Consider the following 18,300-nt stretch of genomic DNA (forward strand, 5'->3'; position numbering starts at 1 on the left):
AAAACTGTATCTTTATTTAGCGAATAAAGTCTAGCTTGTCCTTGCATCAGAGCTGAGAACTGAAGTAGTGGGCTTTAGAGGACCAATGTTGACACAGCACTGTTGAAGCAAAGGGTGAGTCCTGAGATGACAGTCATTAAAGGCAAGGTTCGCCTTTTTTGTCTTTTCATTCACTTGACACTAAAGTGGTAGAATAAGAAAAGGCAAGCTGAACTTTGTGTTTCCTCACATAATGAGAGTGAATAAAGCCAAACCACAGCCCAAGCTTGAATTAATCATATAGGCACTGTACAGGCATAATCACAGACTTTATGAACAATCATATGCATATCTGGGAATGATAAGAGACCACTTTAAAATTATTAGTTTCTTTGATTTTACCAAATTGATCATCTCTGGAATATAATCAAGAGGAAGATGGATGCATAAAAACTGTGATTAAAAACCAGGGTTATTCCACCAAACATTGATTTCTTAACTCTTAAAACTTATTTGAAGTCTGAAAGCTCTGCATCTTTTTGTTATTTCAGCCATTTCTCATTTTTTGCAAATAAATGCTCTAAATGACAATGTTTTTATTTGGAAATTGGGAGTAATATTGCCTGTAGTTTATAGAATAAAACAACAATGTTAATTTTACTCAAACATATACAAATAAATAGTAAACTCCTAGAAACGGATTTGGAAACCCTTGCACAGTTGAGTCTTATATTAAGTTGAATAAATAATGTTAATAGGTACCTGCTTATCTGCTAAACGTCCCTTCTGACAAGGTTCTCATGAGTTGTACCTCTTTACTTCAATGATGACCTCTACAGCCCTCTTCTCTGAACCTTTAGACCAACTGTTTGAATACTGAGAATTTGTTTACATTAAAACACAAAATCTTTGGTGAGACCACATTAATGGGGCAATGGTGGATTTGTCATGGATTACAGACACTGCTCTAGCTCATTACGAAGATATTAAATGAGGTTCCATCACTTTAGAAAACACATGCAATTATCTATGCATCTTGGGGACTTTATGCCCTATTATCCAATGCCTGGCATGGTGACCATATTAGACTTTTTTTGGGTGTGCCAGAGTATCCAATTTAACTGGAAATGCATTTAAAGAGGTTACACAAGCTTTATGTTCACAGTTAATTATCACATTCACATCCACTTCCATTCAATAAAATCACATTTACGTTAATTTAGATTTTGGGCTTCTATAAGAGCAGGTCATGCCAGCTTTCACTGATGCTCCAAGACACTGTCAACATTTCACCCAGTGTACTGTAGTTACCCTCACTTGCACTTCCGTGAATTGTTTCAGATAAGCCATGAATTTCCTTCCTGCTAAAAACTCCAGTCTGGCCAACTAATGCTGGTTGACCAGTTTAAGCCCTGACAAGGGTATGCTTTTGTTTGTTTGACCATTATGACCAACAACTACACCAGTCATGCTGCTTCACTAGTACAACTAAGATGATTGACCAGCACATTCAGAAAATTATTTATTGCCTCTTCACCATGTTTTAGGCAATAAGAGCAAGTTGCAATTTTCTTTTCTACAAAAGTGTGACTTAATGCTGGATAAGTTTTCTCATGTAATGGTAGAATGTCTGTAGGATAAATATGCTGTAGTTACATGACCTGTCACTTTCAAGATTTCTGATACTTTTAAAAGTTTCTTTTGTATTCTTTTGCATTTGTGTTTTTTTCTCTTCTGAGAAAAATAAAGGCTGAATTATCTACTGTTTTTCGCTGAACTCTGTGGTCTTCCGGGAACTTTAGTCCATCCCGGACGTATATCTCTGAGTTTTGTCACCTCCCGTTTAGTAAAATAGCTATTTGTCCACTGCCACACACCGTAATTACACTTTGAGCGCACGTTAAACAGAGGTCTACGTAAACACAACAGCGAGTGGAAATGGAGGAGCTGCTGAACGCAATGTCATGTGACTGAGAAAGCCAAAAAACTCACTGGTCCTCCTGTTTTTTCAATTGCAGTCCGTATGCAAGAGTTTTATCACTGAGTATTTTTCACAGACGTCCCCCTGAGAAACAAATCCCGTCACACCTCTTACAAGCTAAAGACTTCTAACCTCATTTCCTTCTTCCATTCCTTTTCTCCCCTATCCCACTATTTCCTGTTGGCCTCCTTTAGGCCCTGTCTAAAAATGTTTTGTTTTTTTTCTATGTCCTGTATTGCTAAATGTACATCATTATTTATAAGTCGCTTTGGATAAAAGTGTCCTCTAATTGTAATGTAATGTGATGTAATCTAATGTTAAGTAAACAGATGCGGCCTCCCCTGTCATCACTCAGAATAAGGTGGATAGAGAGAGTCTCTGTTGGGTAAAGTTCAGTGAACTGCTTACTCAGCGAATTCGCTTAAAATGTGTACTGTCACTTTAAATACAGGAGAGCAGCTAGAGAGCAGCGTTTAACTCTCCCGCAAAAACACACACAGCTCCGAATGGCTGCACCGGCAGACTGCTGCTACCTGGGCTTTGACTTCAGCACTCAGCAGGTAAAACTCCCGCTGTATTATTTTCTATTAAAGCGTATCCCCTTCATCTGCGCGTGTGCAGCAGACATGCGTGAACTGAGGGCGGAAGAGAAGCGGTGGACCCGAGTTTACTGGAGAAACTAAAAGCTCCAGAGCTCATAGTGTAACTCTATAACAGAACCTGAGCTATTCAGAGTAAATAAAGCTATTTCTCATCTAAACTACACAGTTTATTTCAGTCGTAGCAGCTGTAGAGGATGTTTTGTAATTGACCACCCAATCAAACAATTTAACCCCCCTGCCCTCCCCCTTTCCTTTCCCCTACTGATGGTACAGCTGACCTTAATACAGAGAGCCAAAATACAGACTGAAATAAAGGGTAGGAACAGGCAATTTTACAATTTGTTTATTTTGCAGTATCACGTTAGATTAATGCTACATTTTGTAACAATACCGTGGTCATTTGATAGCATTTAGCTATATGAGGATTAGTGGTGTCTGTTACTGATGTTATTGGTCATTGACAGTGGTAGATCAAGTACCCAAAACCATGTACGCTAGGTTAGCTACTTGAGTTACAGTAGAGATACCCAAATGTATTTACTGTATTTTTTTGCACTATATGTTGCACTAAGGTGCACTATCAATGAATGTCTATTTTCATACACAAGGTGCACCAGACGCATTTTAAGCGACATGTTGACATGTTTCTCTTCTAATTCAGCAGTTCTCACTGCTGGGGCGCCTAAATAAACTAAACTTAAAAAAAAACAAAAAAACATTTAAGTCAAATGAGTGCTGGATGTTAAACTACTCAGTTTTCTCTCCTGAAAACTGTTTATTTGGGTGAGTAAAGAGCTTTTGTTTATTGACAGTAGGCTTAGATTTACCGATTTCCACTAAGGCTGGGTGCAGCAGCATTAGCATTAGCTGCTAACTGCTGGCACTAATGGGACGTAAATGCCGCTCGACAGAGCTACACTTAGGAACCCTGAGTGCTTCAGTAAGCCAGGGTGGTTTGTCCCACGTAGCTTGTTTAATCACAGTAAACACGCACTACAGTTTGATATGCTTACCTCTGCATGGTCGAAGAGCTTGCGCTTAGCACGGTTAGTGGCTAATGCTGCTCCAGCAGTGCTAGCCTGGGTTACCAGCAGGCTACAGTCCAATATACTCACCTGAACTGCGAAAAAGCTAGCGCTTAGTGCGGGTAGCGGCTAGTGCTAATGCTGCTCCAGTCTTGGTGCTGTAAAAGTGAGCAGAAACTCCTGTATAACTTTACTGCTGCTCACAACCTGACTGGTAAAATTCATACATAAGGCGCACTGTAAATTCACAGGGCAAATCACTTAAAATATTATTACAATACGCTGCTCTCGATAGTGATTATCACGATACTATGTTTCTGCAATGCTTGACATATTGGAAGTAGGGGTCTTATTGTACACAATAATATTGGCAACCTAAACAAGCAAAGACCAGGAGTTATGAATTTATTGGTGTCAGTTTCACACGGATGGGTGCCACCATGTGAAGTAATGAAGCAGTAACTTGGGGAGTTTAGAGCACCTATGTTTCTATAAAAATATTGATGTTTGACAAGACATAACAATATGATCGAAACAATATGATTTATCGTGATTTCGATATCAGTGTCACTCTTGTCACCAATCTTTTAATAGAATATCATTATTAAGTCTGAAACCATCTATTAAACTGGTCATAAACACAAAACAATGTCAATCAGTTTCCACTGGTAGAACAGGTTATGCTAAATAAATTGTTGAAAATAACAACAATTACAAATATGCAACAATTACAACTCAACGAGGTTTCCTTTACTATACTGCAGTACATTTAAATTTTCAATATATTCCATGATTTAAGCAGGCATAGTAATTTTAAAAGAGTCTCACTGTTATTGTGATGTTTAAACGTACACTTTCACTGGTATGCCCAACGGGTCAAGTTCAAAACAAAGTGCATGCTGAACCTGGATTGGTGTAATTGTTTTGTGTTTATTGTATTTTGACATGTTGCATATTTATTTTACTTTTTAGATTTTGCAAATAGAAACACTTCAGTAAGTAAAGACACATAAAAGTACCATCAAAACTGTCCACACATGTCCACTGTCCAAAACATGGATGCCACTCCAACTTATCCAAATAGGCTATGAATGGAGATCCATCACTAAAGAGGGCACCTCAGGCCCGTGATGTAGGTACCTAGGGACTTGTACGCCTCTAGCTGGTGCTTAATATTTTGTGTGCAATGGCGAAGGCCCATGTAAGCAGTGGCTGTAAATTCACAATTGTCAGGGGGTACCTGCATATTTGTACACATATGTAAACAAAAGACATAATAGTGCTTTAAGACTCTGTGTTGGTAAAGCAGTGGGCCCAGTATTCTCAGATTTAGTTAGTTTACAGCTTTGTTGTTGATATCTGCTTTTGGTAGCAGTGGGATAGCCCCAGGGAGGAAATGGCTGTAAGATGGAAGGAGTGAGACTTTATTTTTTAGCCTAAGGCAGTTTCTGGAGGCTACTAAACAATGGTGAAGACAAGACACTGGAACAAAGTGGTGATGCATACCGACTGAGACTCATATTCTAGTACTCACTGTTCCATCGCTTCCTCAGAGGAGGTGTTAGACAGCTTCCCTGATGTTATGAGTACCTCAGGGTAATTCTGCAAATATTTAATTGGGGGGAGTCACTGTTTTTTAAGCCTCTTTAATACAGGGACAGTTTCTTACAGGGACTCTAAACAAGCACTCCAAATTGTTTGTGTTAAAACAGTACAATGTGTGATGTTTCTTTTTTGTGTTTGACAGACACATCATAATGTGAGCATCATATAAGGTGTAATATGTGCCAGTGTACCCTCTGTCTTATGGGCATTAGGGTTGGGTGATATGGCCCTAAAATAATACTACAATTATTCAGGGTATTATATTTATAATATCCTGAATAAATATATATATAAATATATATTTATATTTATATTTATATTGCAATAACAATATTCTTGACGATATAACGCAACATATTTTATTGATTTCAAAAGTATAATACTGCAACAAAATAAAATGTTAAAAAATGTTAAAGGCTCCGGGTGGTCCAGCAGAGGCGCAGCCAGGAGCCAGGAGATTGCTGGTTCGAATCCCAGTAATGAAGCTTGCCATCAGCTGCTGGAGCCCAGAAAGAGAACAGAGCACAATAGGCCATGGTGCTCTCTCACCACATCACTCCTAAGGTGATGTTGATCAGCATGAGGCCTCTGTGAGCTGATATATCAGAACCAAGTCACTGCGCTTTGCATCCTCTGCAATGCTACATCCATAGTAGTTCAAATAGAGGCGGTGATTGACTGGTGGTGATTGACTTTGAAAGAAGAATTTAAAAATATTATATGAAATTATTTAGTTACATAAAAAAAAGATTTTCATTTTCATTTTCTTTTTGTTTTTCAGCTGAAAGTGGTCGCTATTGATGGAAACCTTCAAGTTACTAACCAGAGCAATGTCCAGTTTGACAGTGATCTACCAGAGTTCAGGTAGGCCCCAGTGATCACATTTAGTGTTCAACTTCATTAACCTTTTAAGCTTCTTTCACACTGTGCATTTTAATACTTTCATTATTAAAAATATCTTTAGTTACACAGGAAATTTGGCAGTGTCAAATCAACACTGTTAGTGTTAAATTAACACTGAGAGTGTAAAGTTTAACACTAATAAGTGTTAATTTAACACTAACAGTGTTGATTAAACACTGCCAAATTTCCTGTGTATAGTGCAGTTTCTGAAACTTTTTTTTTCTTTTACAAATGGTTGTTTAAAAAATAAGAAGCTACTCACTGCATAAGTTAGGGTTAAATAACTGGTTGCCAACTAAAACAGAATCAGTCATGCAGTAATTAACCAACGAGAGGCTCTTACATATTACCTTTTTTGGTCAGGCAGTGTATTATGATGAATGTACATTTTGTCTGTTGTATTGTTTTGTTATTGCTACACTTAATTTTCATTTAATATAATTTCACATAACATTGATTTTTTTTTTATATATATATATAAAAAAGGACTCAGGGGGGAGTACACATTCATGAAGACCGATTGACAGTGACCTCCCCAGTGCACATGTGGGTGAAGGTAGTGTATCTTCTTTTTTTCATGATAATTCATTTTTTCTGTAAATTTCATTCTGTACATTAGGCACTCATAAATGAGTAGGGATCATTTAATTATGTGCTATATAAAAGTGCATAAAATTAATTTCCATGTTTACATACTGTACCGAACCTAAACTGTTAAGACTAACTGCAGATATTAAATGAAACTTTCACAGATTTACATGGCTTATTGTGGAAAAACATTAACATGTGTGCAAAAACTCTGTTACATGTGGCATGTGAATGATTAATTGCATGGAAACATCTAGTTCCATTATTCTGAGAGGCTGGGGATTTGGTGGCATGCTGAGAGGGGGCATTGTGGAGCCTGATGGCAGTCAGCACAAATTATCCCCAGTAGCACCTCCTAGAGCCATGCTTCTCAAATGTGTTGCAGCCAGGGACCCCTTCCAGTGTGTGGGAAACAAATCCATGGACCCCTGCAGATTTATTTTAGAAATAGAATCCAACTGCTCAAATGTTAGCCATGATTATGCAGTGGAGAGCAAAAATCTGACTCTACTCTTTCATTCAAATCTGCAAAGAATAATAAAAACGCTTGCATTAAATTAGAGAGGATTGCAAAATAGAACAATGTTCACTTCAGTTCTTAGATTGTTGAAACCCACTATCCAGTTTATGTTTATGTTTTAGGCAATACACTTAGCTTTATAGTAAGTAGACTTTATTGCTTTCTCTAAATGTTTGTATTTCTTGTTTTTATGGTTTGGTTTGCCACTATAACTAACTGCACCCAACTTGTATTAGGACAAAGAAGTTAGAATATTGCTAAAGCTAAATTGGACAAAAATATGGAAAAAGGGTTTTCAAATAAACAGTTATGTATTAAGCCTTATGGAGATCCTGTATTGTATTGTTTTAATAGATTTCCTCTTATTTGTCATACAGTCAAATAATCAATTTTTGTTACCTTTATATAAAATGTTTCTTTACTAACTTATTTTCCCTATATATCCTTAAACTCTGCACAAGTATCAAGCTTGTATACAGCAATGCAGATTAATTTATAAGATGACACTGGTAGTCATAAAATGACTGGCCTATGAATGCTTTTGAAAAAATCTGCACTCTCTGCTTCTCTGCACTCTTCCCTAATAACTGTTGCATTTGTGCTCCCAGATATATAGTGGATGTCATTAGGATAATACAAAATTTTAATCCCTTATTAAGTGGGCCATAGCTTTTCCTGTCTGTTGATAGCCCTAAAAGTATTGCAAATTGCTGTAAAGATGGTTCTGCCTAAAGCAAAGGGTAGGAGTGGGTAATGTTGGCTGTAAAAGAAAATGTGTGACATATCAGGGTGTTTTCATCATAAGGACTGCTGCAACAAAATAAACATTATATATTTTTTGGTGATATGATATGGCACACCATTAATTGAGATTTTCAATGATATTGGACAGATTTTATCTGTCTCTAGCAGATATTTAATGTGAATTGAGAACAGTGTGAAAAAACAACAAAAAAGGTTGTACCCTGATGGACCACATGACCCTAAAATAATATCATAATATTTCAGGGTATTTTGTGATAACAATATTTATAAATGTATAGTATTGTGTACAGTATGATATGACACACCCTTGTCCAGGGTCAATTCTGTTATGGTGGTGGCTTTCCAATTGGTATTTTAAGGCGCTCAACTTCTTATGCAATGCAACTGCAACTGTCCCTCAGCAGACCAACCCAGAGGACAGAATTCTGGCTATAGCAGTAATAACTCTAGTTGCCAGATTCAGTTATTGAAAGACCTTAGCCTCCCTCTATAGAAAAAGCCTTCTCTGGTCTTTCCTAAACAGTGTACCTATTTTATCAGTCCAGTCCAGTCTGGCGTGTCATTCAGATGCACCCCCAGGTTCTGGGTACCCTTGAGTGGTGATTGTGTCTTTTGCAAATGCACCTTGCAGAAGAATAAATCATCAAGGAGCCTCTGCAGTTTGAGCCAACCCCTAAAGACCCTTGTGTTGGGGTGCAATAATAAACTAGACCTATTTCTTACTAAGGGATAAGATTGTTGTTTCCAAAATTAGTTCTGTGGGCTGTGCACAGTTTCGTATGTTTCCTTGCTATAACACACCTTTCCCATTACATAAAGAATTTAATAATGATTAAATTAGTTAAATCTGGGGTTTTCCAGCAGATTAAAGTACTGTCTTTAATTAAGGCTGTATCTCTGAATCATTTTCTCCTTTGAGTTTTAGAGCTGTAAAACTGACTGTGGGTGGTGAGAGGCAGGTAGTCGTTCTCTGCTGTAGTCCTGTTAGCCAATCAGAGGTGATATATTTGCATGTGTAAGCAAAAGTCAAAACCTGTCTTTATTCAGAGACCTCTATTTTAGTGATCTAAAGTAGGGCTAAATAGAAACACCTGCACACTTTTTTTTTCACAAAAAACATCTCACATGACATTCATTCATACTAGAGACCACAACTAGACTGTTTAAAATGAATTTAAAAACAATGGAATGAGACCTTTCAACTAAGTAAATACAGTATGTTTTATTCCAAAATTCATAGTTGAAATATAGCCAGTTCAGCTACCTGTTATCATGTGTTATTAAGTCATTTTTAAGTTAAGCAAACAGAATACTTTATACACTGTTTAGTATTGACCATAGTAGTTGTTTGTGTAGCGTAGTGGTTAACAAAATCAACTTCCCCTGGCAGACCAGGGTTTGATTTCCTAGTACACCACTCAACATCAAAAAGAATCATATTGCAGGATTCCTATGTCTACATTCAGTTAGTGGTATAACTTGACTCAAACGTAATTCACTCTAGATATGGTTTACTTGACCAAATGGTTCAAATTCAATTGACCAAAAATATAGTTTGTGAAGGCACTGTGGTTAGTTCTAAGAGGAGCAAATGGTTAATTTACACATTTTCCCACATCCAGGAGGCCTGGTGTCATAATTTGGTCTTTTTTAAAGACACTTTGACAGCCAAATATTTTCTTGATAAAGTGCTGAAACCAGTGAGACTACTTTTTCTGAACTCACACTGGTTTGCTGTTCCATCAGGACAATGCTCATCCATATACTGCTGTCATCTAAAGCGCTTTCCTCAAAGACACAAATGCTATCCTTTATCTTCCTTATAAACATACTTTTACAATAAAACACTTTCTCCTGGGTGCAACTATTATTCTTTTTGAAGATGAGTGAGTGTATGTTTGCAAACCATGCATTTTCTGTGATATATTTTATGTTTTGTAGCTTGTGTTTGACAGATTACTAAAATGTTGTTCTTTAGCTATTGTTTCTTCTGCTTAAGATTTAACTTTGCACAATGATTTACAATGAAACCTTTTACTGAGTAGAGATTTGTGACCCCAGGCGCTGGACTTAATCCTGGAGAAGATGAAGAACGCTGGCTTTGACTTCTCCAATGTGAAAGCACTTTCAGGAAGTGGGCAGGTAAATTACCTCTGATTGGTTCATGCACTGAAATGTATTGAAGATAAAGCATGATGATTTACTCTCTATTTAGGCTCAACAATTTTATCTGTTTTAATGTTTTGCAGCAACATGGCAGTGTGTACTGGAGAAAAGGAGCGAGGCAGGCTCTGCAGCATCTTGATCCAGGCAGAGATTTGCACAGCATGCTGCAGGTAGTGGTCGTTTGGATCAATACCTCCACTGGGGATGTTTAAGCTTCCCGTTGCCTGCTTTTTTTCCAGAGAGCTCAAGGTTCATCTAAGGCATAGCATAAGTCCTGTTGGGCCTGCTTAATGCTGTTACACAACTGTGACTTTTTAGTGTTAATATTTAAAAGAGGCCGGGAACATGTTTCACAGAGTGAATAAGAAGAGAGGGCATGACCTGGACTGGAATAGAGAACTCTGTATTAATTCAGTAATCCTTCTTTAAAACACTATTGATTACTGTGTCAATATCTGGAGGGTTTTCTTTACCTGTTTTACCTGTTGAATTTGAGAGCCCCGGTTGCTACCAGAGGAGAGAACTGGCAGCAATAGGAGAAAGATTTAGTCTGTATCGATTAGATGTGTACAGGATATATAAAGTGTGTGATGTGCTGATGAAATTTAGAAGGCTGTATCAAATCAAATAAACCTTACAATTAACTAGTTTTAATGAACATTAATCTAAAACTACTTATGTTAATATACAACCTGTATGTAAACTCAAACAGCAAAGTATAAGCTGATGATAAAATCAAGAAACCTAATACATAACCTACATAACCAAGAAAACTATTTTACTTCCATGGAAAGAGCCACAACCACCATCTTTCTGTATTGGAAAATGTTGTAATGGAAAAGTAAGTGTGTAACCCAAAATGCACTGTTTTCTATTGAAGTGGGTAGCAAAAAATTTGAGATACTTTCAACTTTACACAAATGAGAAGCGAGTTAAGCTGTGCAGTAGCCGATCAGCGACATGCGCACAAAACACACATGGAGGTGCTGCTAAAGCTAAGGTAGCTAAATGCGTATTTTTTTACAGCTATTTATAAAACGCAGCATAGAGATGGGTGGATGGAATCATTGTTCATGCTGATGGGCTACACAACGCAACCTTAATCATTTTTTCATCATGTTAAAATTAGCTATCAATAAAATGTTTAGCATATAAAGCATTCACAGATATCACAGCCAAAGCTGATTCACCACAATATGAGCATATTGATTATATTTGCAGTTTTATACTGCAGTATACATCCAAAACCCTCAGAACTAGCGGAAAGTATTAAAAAAAATATAATAATAATTGGTTGATAGCAGTTGATAAGAATGACAGTTGACTACAACTCTACACACACTTGTGTGGGCGGCAGACTAGCATGCTTGCTTCTTTAAGCAACACACCCCAAAGTAGCCAGCAGATGGAGGAGGACACGTTTTTTTTTTTTTTTTTTTTTTTTTGGCTGCGTTCACATTACCAGGCTGAAGTGACTCAAATCTTTATATCAGTGTGTGTTTTGCTGGTAAATCAGACACAGCAGTGCTGCTGAAGTTTTAAACACTACTACCTAGCTGCTCCACCTTGTAAACATGAAGTAAGGCTCATCTGTTGGTGATCCTCTAGTCCCTCATCATTGCTCACAGGATGCTGCTCACTGAACACTATTGGTGAACTATTCTTAGTCCAGCAGTTATTTACAATGAGGTATTAAAAACTTTTATCAGATAACTCTTATTTTAACTCTTATTTTCCACAGTTTGCTATGAGCTAATGTTCTCGTTAATTTGTTGAGATAAAACCAGTAAAATATGAAATTGAAAAAGTAACTGCAATTTATAAAAAATGTCATTATAAATAAACCAATAGAAAGGTCTTAAATGATCCTGATATATATATATATATATATATATATATATATATATATATATATATATATATATATATATATATATATATATATATATATATTTTTTTTTTTTTTTTTTTTTTTTTTTTTTCTCTTATAAAATGGCCATTTCAGTAATACTAGTTTTGTCAGGAGAGCAATGACAGTGCATTTCTCAACAAGCTTCTATGACCTTCAGAGCTAGCGTCTCTCTCTCTCTCTCTTTCTTTTGTTAGGGTAGTTTTGCTGTCCAGGACAGTCCAGTGTGGATGGACTCCAGTACTACAGAGCAGTGTCAGTGCCTCGAGTCTGCAGTAGGGGGTGCTCAACAACTTGCTGACATCACTGGGTCACGGGCCTATGAGGTGTGTATGGATTACATAGTCTATCTACTACGTTGTGAACCACGTGGACCTATTGTTCCAGCCACATGCTCAAGGCAGTGTAGACATATTTAGAGGTCATCATGAGCAATTCTGGCAGGTTATATAATTTACCACTATCTTATCTAACCAGGTAATAATGGTAATTACATGGGTAATACCATTTTCACATCGCTTTAGCAGTGTAATATTTGTGTGATTACTGGAAAATTGTGTATTCCCCTCCCAATACATGCACACTTTTTAATTTTTTTTTACTAATAATCTCCCTGTGTTTGAATTCATGCTTTTTAGCGTTTCACTGGAAATCAGATTGCCAAGATCCATCAGTTCCAGACAGATAAATACAATGAAACTGAGGTACCGGGAGATGTTTGAACTTATTATGAGCAAATTTACAAGAAGAAGCATCAAGCAAGTCATTTTATCAGACAGTATTTAACATTTACTTTTTAATCTTTGTTTTAATCAGAGAATCTCATTGGTCAGTAGCTTTGCTGCCTCTCTCTTCCTTGGAGACTATGCAGCTATAGACTACAGTGATGGTAAGGCAACATTTTAGCTTTTTCAAAATATATTTTAATATTGATTTCTTTATAGGGGTGTAATGATTCACAGAGCTTATGATGTGATTCAGTACGACAATCATATAAAAACAATGTTATGGCAACTGCTATTGAAGAATATACTATTAAAGCTGAATTACAAGAGTAGAGCTTGTGGTAATACACAAGTTTATATTAATATTAACTATTGATGCTATATCTATATTGCTGTAACAGGAACAGCAGCAAGTCATATAAACACAGTTACCGTATTTTTTTTGCTTTATAAGGCGCACTTAAAATCCTTAAATTTTCCAAAAATTGTCAGTGCCCTTTTAAATCCAGTGCATCATATGTATGAATTTTATCAGTCAGGTTGTAAGGAGCAGTAAAGCCTCTCCACTAAAGTACAGCATTATAAAGGAGTTTCAGTGAAGTTTCTCCAGCCTATTAGCATTAGCCACTAACCGCTATTTCCCCATTAAGAGGCCAGTATTATCGACATGTTGCCTGCTGCTAACCCTGGCTAGCACTGCTAGAGTGGTTAGCCACTAATGCTAATGCTCCAGCCTTAGTGCTGGAAAATTTGTGAATCTAAGTTAACTGTAAAAAATGGAAGCGCTTTACTCACGCAAATAAACAGTTTATAGAAGGGAAATCTGTGTAGATTAACATCTAGCACTTTTTTTTATTAAGTTTTGTTTACTTAGTTTAGCTTTACTTAACATAGTTAGCTACCCCCCGGCACCACCACCCAGTGGTGAGACCTGCTGAACTAGAAGCTCCTTTTTTGTCTCTTAAAATGTGCCTTATAATCCAGTGCGATTTATGTATGAAAATAGACGTTCATTGATAGTCCACCTTATAATATGGCACACCTTATAGTGCGAAAAATACAGTACCTTAATTTATTACACATGTATTATCCGACAGAAATAAGACTCTCCTGTTAAAGCTATTACATATATCAAAATGATTTATTGGTTAATTTTTTGTGTATTTAAACAATGTGTATTACTGTAATTTATTTGAAACAATAAACTATTAAACTAATAAACTACACAACACTATTTCAAGTGGTATTAATTTGTACCCAGTTATTACAAACACTTAATGTAAAGTGTAGCCAGATATTTCATAAGATTAAATGTTATTGCCAAATTATTATACATTTAAATTTATTAGAAACACTTAATATTAAAAGTGGGACCAAATATTTTACAAGAATTCTTTAGCCACCAGCTAATATGTTAGCCCCACACAAATATACATTTAGAAGGCATGTGCTCTGGTCTTTTAAATATGTTATTCAGTATTTTATCATTTATAGTCAGCATAGAGTTTGTTTAGTTTTCTAGGTCAGTATGTTTTATTAACATTACATTAAGTTAGGATACATTAAGATATGGAAGTGTTTCCCGGATGAAAGGGATTTGATTTTTATTTGCGAGTTGGAGAACTATTAACTTATGGCACGCTTATCCAGGACCATCACGATTAGATTACAGAGACCCTATCAGATTTTCTCTGTTAGCAGTCAAAGTCAAGAGTGTAACGTGCTAACTGAGGGGAAGCACTGGTGAAGTGTTATGTCTAGGGATGTGTAGGGCCCTAAAATATATACAGCTCTGGAAAAAAATAAGAGACCACTTATAAATGATGATGGATGATCACAAGACATCAAACCAAGCTGAACTGCTTGAATGTTTGCACCAGGAGTGGCATAAAGGTATCGAAAAGCAGTGTGTAAGACTGGTGGAGGAGAACATGCCAACATGTTTAATCTACCAAATATTGATTTCTGAACTCTTAAAGGTAATGAATATGAACTTTTTTTTTTTTTTGCATTATTTGAGGTCTGAAAGCTCTGCGTCTTTTTAAATATTTTAAACATTTTTAATTTTCTGCAAATAAATACTCTAAATTACTTTTTTTTTATAAGGAATTTGGTTTCTTTTACTCAAACATATACCTATAAATAGCAAAATCTGACAAACTGAATCAGAATTTTTCCTCTTAATTTTCTTTCCAGAGCTGTATATCTAAAAGACTGGTCAAAAATGTTCTTAATTTATGAAAATGTCCAGACCTGTTCATTAAGATTTAAGGGAGCAGATCCCCAGACAGGGATTAAGGGATAAAGCATTTTGAATTGGGATTTTCCATCGAAAGGGAAATATTTAGATCTATGTCTACAACTTGGCCCAATCCATGTTTGGGAAACTGCCCCAAAATCTTTTATTCTGAGATGTTGATGTACAGTAAGGCATGATACAACCAAAGACCCCCATTTATGCGTTTGAATGTTGTCATTAATTTAAGGTTCAGGGATGAATTTAATGGACATCTTCACCAAGAAGTGGTCACAGCCATGTATGAATGCTACAGTACCTCAACTGGCAGAGAAGTTGAAGGAGCCCAAGCCGTCCACAGCAGTTCTGGTACTGTTCTCTTTTCCCTTTTGACTATTTCTTTTGGCTTGGAGAACAGTAGCAAATGTGGGCGGTATGACAATGTTTAATATTAGAAAATGTGTATAATAATAATTTGTTCTCTGAGCTTGTTGGACAAGTTGGTAAAGGTAAAAACCTTAAAAAAAACTATTAGTACTAAATGTTACTATTTTAATTCTGTGCGGATATTTGCATTTATACAGTAAATACAATTTGTTCACTTTAGTTGGGGTTGTTTATTGTTGTTTTACCCTTAACTGTGCTCTATAGTTAGTGTAAACTATTGGTTGTTGTTATATTTACACATTGTGAAGTATCTATATTTAGAAACCACTTAATAACCACCTTCACTAAAAATATCAAACACCTGGGCTACCACATCAACCACTTGGCAAAATTAACCTAACCTAACCTAACAACCACTTAGTAACAGCCTAGCAGCCACCTGGAATACAAAGGCTAACCTGGTATACCACAGCAACTATCTATTAGTACCATAGCAACCACCTAGTATCCACTTAAAAACACTAGAGCAACTACTTAGCAACACTATAGCAACCACAAAGTAACCCCTTAGCAAGACAATAGCAACCATGGAAGCCAACCGGGATACTACAGCAACCACCTAGCATCCACTTATCAGCACCATAGCAACCCATTTGCAACAACAGGAATACCACATTGAACCATGTATCAACAGCAAAGGAACTGCCTGTAAATGGAATCAACTTTAGCTTCACAACCATTCCACATTTCTTTCAGTAACTGACTTCTATCATTTAAAAAAGAAATTAAAATATACAAAAAGGTAGATAATACTCATGATATTATTATGATTATTATTATGGGTGATATGTTGCCCACTCTTGGATCTAGCTAACTTATAGCAGTGCTTATTCCTGTATCGTTTACCCTTCTCCCAATTTTTCTGATTCAAATAATCAGCTTATTAACAAATTAACAAGCCCTCTCACAGTTTTATTGGTGTGTTAAAGCAGGGAAGCCACAAAAATGTGCAGGGCAGGGTGCCACCAGGACCAGGCTTGAGAAACGCTGGTTTATAATTTTAAGTTGTGTATGTTTCCATTCTTTAGGGCTCTGTTTCTCCATACTTCATTGAGCGCTTTGGGTTTCCAGAAGATTGTAAAGTGGTGGCTTTCACTGGAGACAACCCTGGTAAGGTTACCAACATGTATGTTAAGGCTTATCTTATAAAAAAAATAGAAGGATTATCTTATATAACATATTTTTAATGAGATGCCATAAGATGTAAGTAGTTGGCTAATGGCCAATATTTTAAATTATTGTTGGATAGTAATTCAATTTAAAAAATGATTGCAAACTGTACTGTAACTGTAATATGTATTAATGTAAAACTATTAGTAAGGTGTGTATGCATGTGTATGTGTGTATTCTGTTACAATAAAACATTGATGTTTAACAGGTGATGTGCAGTACAAACACACACTTCTTATTTCAGATTATTTGGGCAGTCTATTAGAGGGAATTATTCAGATGTTTGATTTCTCATATTTACGAGCCCATTACTCTCAGTAAGGCCGTACTGCCTGTAGATGTCAGTAAAACGGCACTGTTTTATTTACCCTCAGCCCCCCCCCCCCCCCCCCAGCACCTCCTCTTGGATGATTCCAGTGAGGGCAGTGGTCACGTCCCTTTCTGAGCGGCATGTAAACCACACATTAACTGAGAGAGAGAGAGAGAGAGAGAGAGAGGAACGAGGGGAATGATGAAGAGAACAGCAGATGGCTCCTGGCCAAGCGCCTGACTCTCTTACACCCATTACTCCCTTAGGGTGGGGTGACGTTTTTCAATTACAATCCACCATTGGCAGGCATAAACATAAAAGTGACCCTGACACCAAGCAACCAATGGCATCTAGCCTCAGCAGGGTAATCTGCATAAAATGGACTTTATGACCAATAAAAATGTGGACGCCCAGACCGCAGGAGAGCTACACCACTGTGTTTGATACGGCTGTTGCCTCCTATTTCTGTAAGGTTATACTGCAGAGTATTATAGAGCTGCCACTATTACTCAATTAATAATATATAAAAATATTATTAGTTCTCCTTCTATCCCAGTAGACACATACACTATATGGACAAAATATTGGGATGTTTTTTCTTTTGTTGTTTATATTAAAATAAAGAATATTATCTATAATAAGGCTTTATCCTGATTTTGTTGGAGTAACTTTACTTTACTGTCAATAGAAGGCTTTCTTCTAAATTTTAGGCCATTTAATTCAATGACATTCCACATAAAGCATTGGATGGGTTGATCTCCAGCTCTTTATCTTATCCCAGAAGTATTGGATGGAGCAGCATCATTCCAGAGAACACAGTTCCGCTGCTCCACAGCTTAGTGCTGTTTTTTTTTTTTTTTACTCCTCTAGCCCACGCCTGGAATTAGGCATGGCTCCAACAGGTTTATGTATTTCTGCCCCAGAGAGACAGTAATTATCCACACTGCAAAAAACTAAATCTTAGCAAGTGAAATTTTCTAAATTTAAGAAAATAAATCTTAATTTCCTTTCTGATAAGACTTTTTGTCTTACTAAGCATTGTAAGTGTTAGATTATTTTGCTAATTTTAGGGATAATTATCTTAATCATTCTTACTTAGAATGTGTACCTTATTTTAAGTAATTTTAACTCAAAATAAGCACAACCAAGCAGCAGTCAAGTTATTCTGATTCTTGTGTCCAAAAATAGTAACTTTTTTGCTTAATTTTTGTGTTACTTCACTCATTTTGAGACTTTGCCATTGCTTTCTTTAAGAAATCTTATTGAGAAAATTTTGCTTACCCCATTGGCAGATTTTTTTGCTTAATATACATATATTTGTCTTAATTTGTATATATTTTGTCTAGTTTTTGCCAATAGAGTTTTTGCA

At 36.3% G+C, this 18,300-nt stretch overlaps 1 protein-coding gene across 4 annotated transcripts in view; it reads left to right on the plus strand.

The window, feature by feature from the left end:
* Positions 1-2,413: 2,413 nt before the first annotated feature.
* xylb (xylulokinase homolog (H. influenzae)) overlaps positions 2,414-18,300 on the plus strand; it is a 110,333-nt gene continuing 94,446 nt past the window's right edge. Inside the window, exons 1-10 of one of the 4 annotated variants that reach the window (XM_022673875.2) lie at positions 2,414-2,520; positions 5,974-6,056; positions 6,582-6,651; positions 10,030-10,110; positions 10,218-10,304; positions 12,241-12,369; positions 12,682-12,747; positions 12,860-12,932; positions 15,255-15,373; positions 16,480-16,561. In XM_022673875.2, coding sequence (XP_022529596.2) covers positions 2,467-2,520; positions 5,974-6,056; positions 6,582-6,651; positions 10,030-10,110; positions 10,218-10,304; positions 12,241-12,369; positions 12,682-12,747; positions 12,860-12,932; positions 15,255-15,373; positions 16,480-16,561 — 844 coding nt within the window. In that variant the 5' untranslated portion in view covers positions 2,414-2,466. Of the gene's footprint in view, positions 2,521-3,194; positions 3,346-5,973; positions 6,057-6,579; positions 6,652-8,887; positions 8,928-10,029; positions 10,111-10,217; positions 10,305-12,240; positions 12,370-12,681; positions 12,748-12,859; positions 12,933-15,254; positions 15,374-16,479; positions 16,562-18,300 lie in introns of those variants that run through there. The other 3 variants (XM_022673876.2, XM_049480278.1, XM_022673877.2) reach the window with 3 other exon arrangements.

The sequence above is a fragment of the Astyanax mexicanus genome, chromosome 6, assembly GCF_023375975.1.
Source record: "Astyanax mexicanus isolate ESR-SI-001 chromosome 6, AstMex3_surface, whole genome shotgun sequence".
NCBI lineage: Eukaryota > Metazoa > Chordata > Actinopteri > Characiformes > Acestrorhamphidae > Astyanax > Astyanax mexicanus.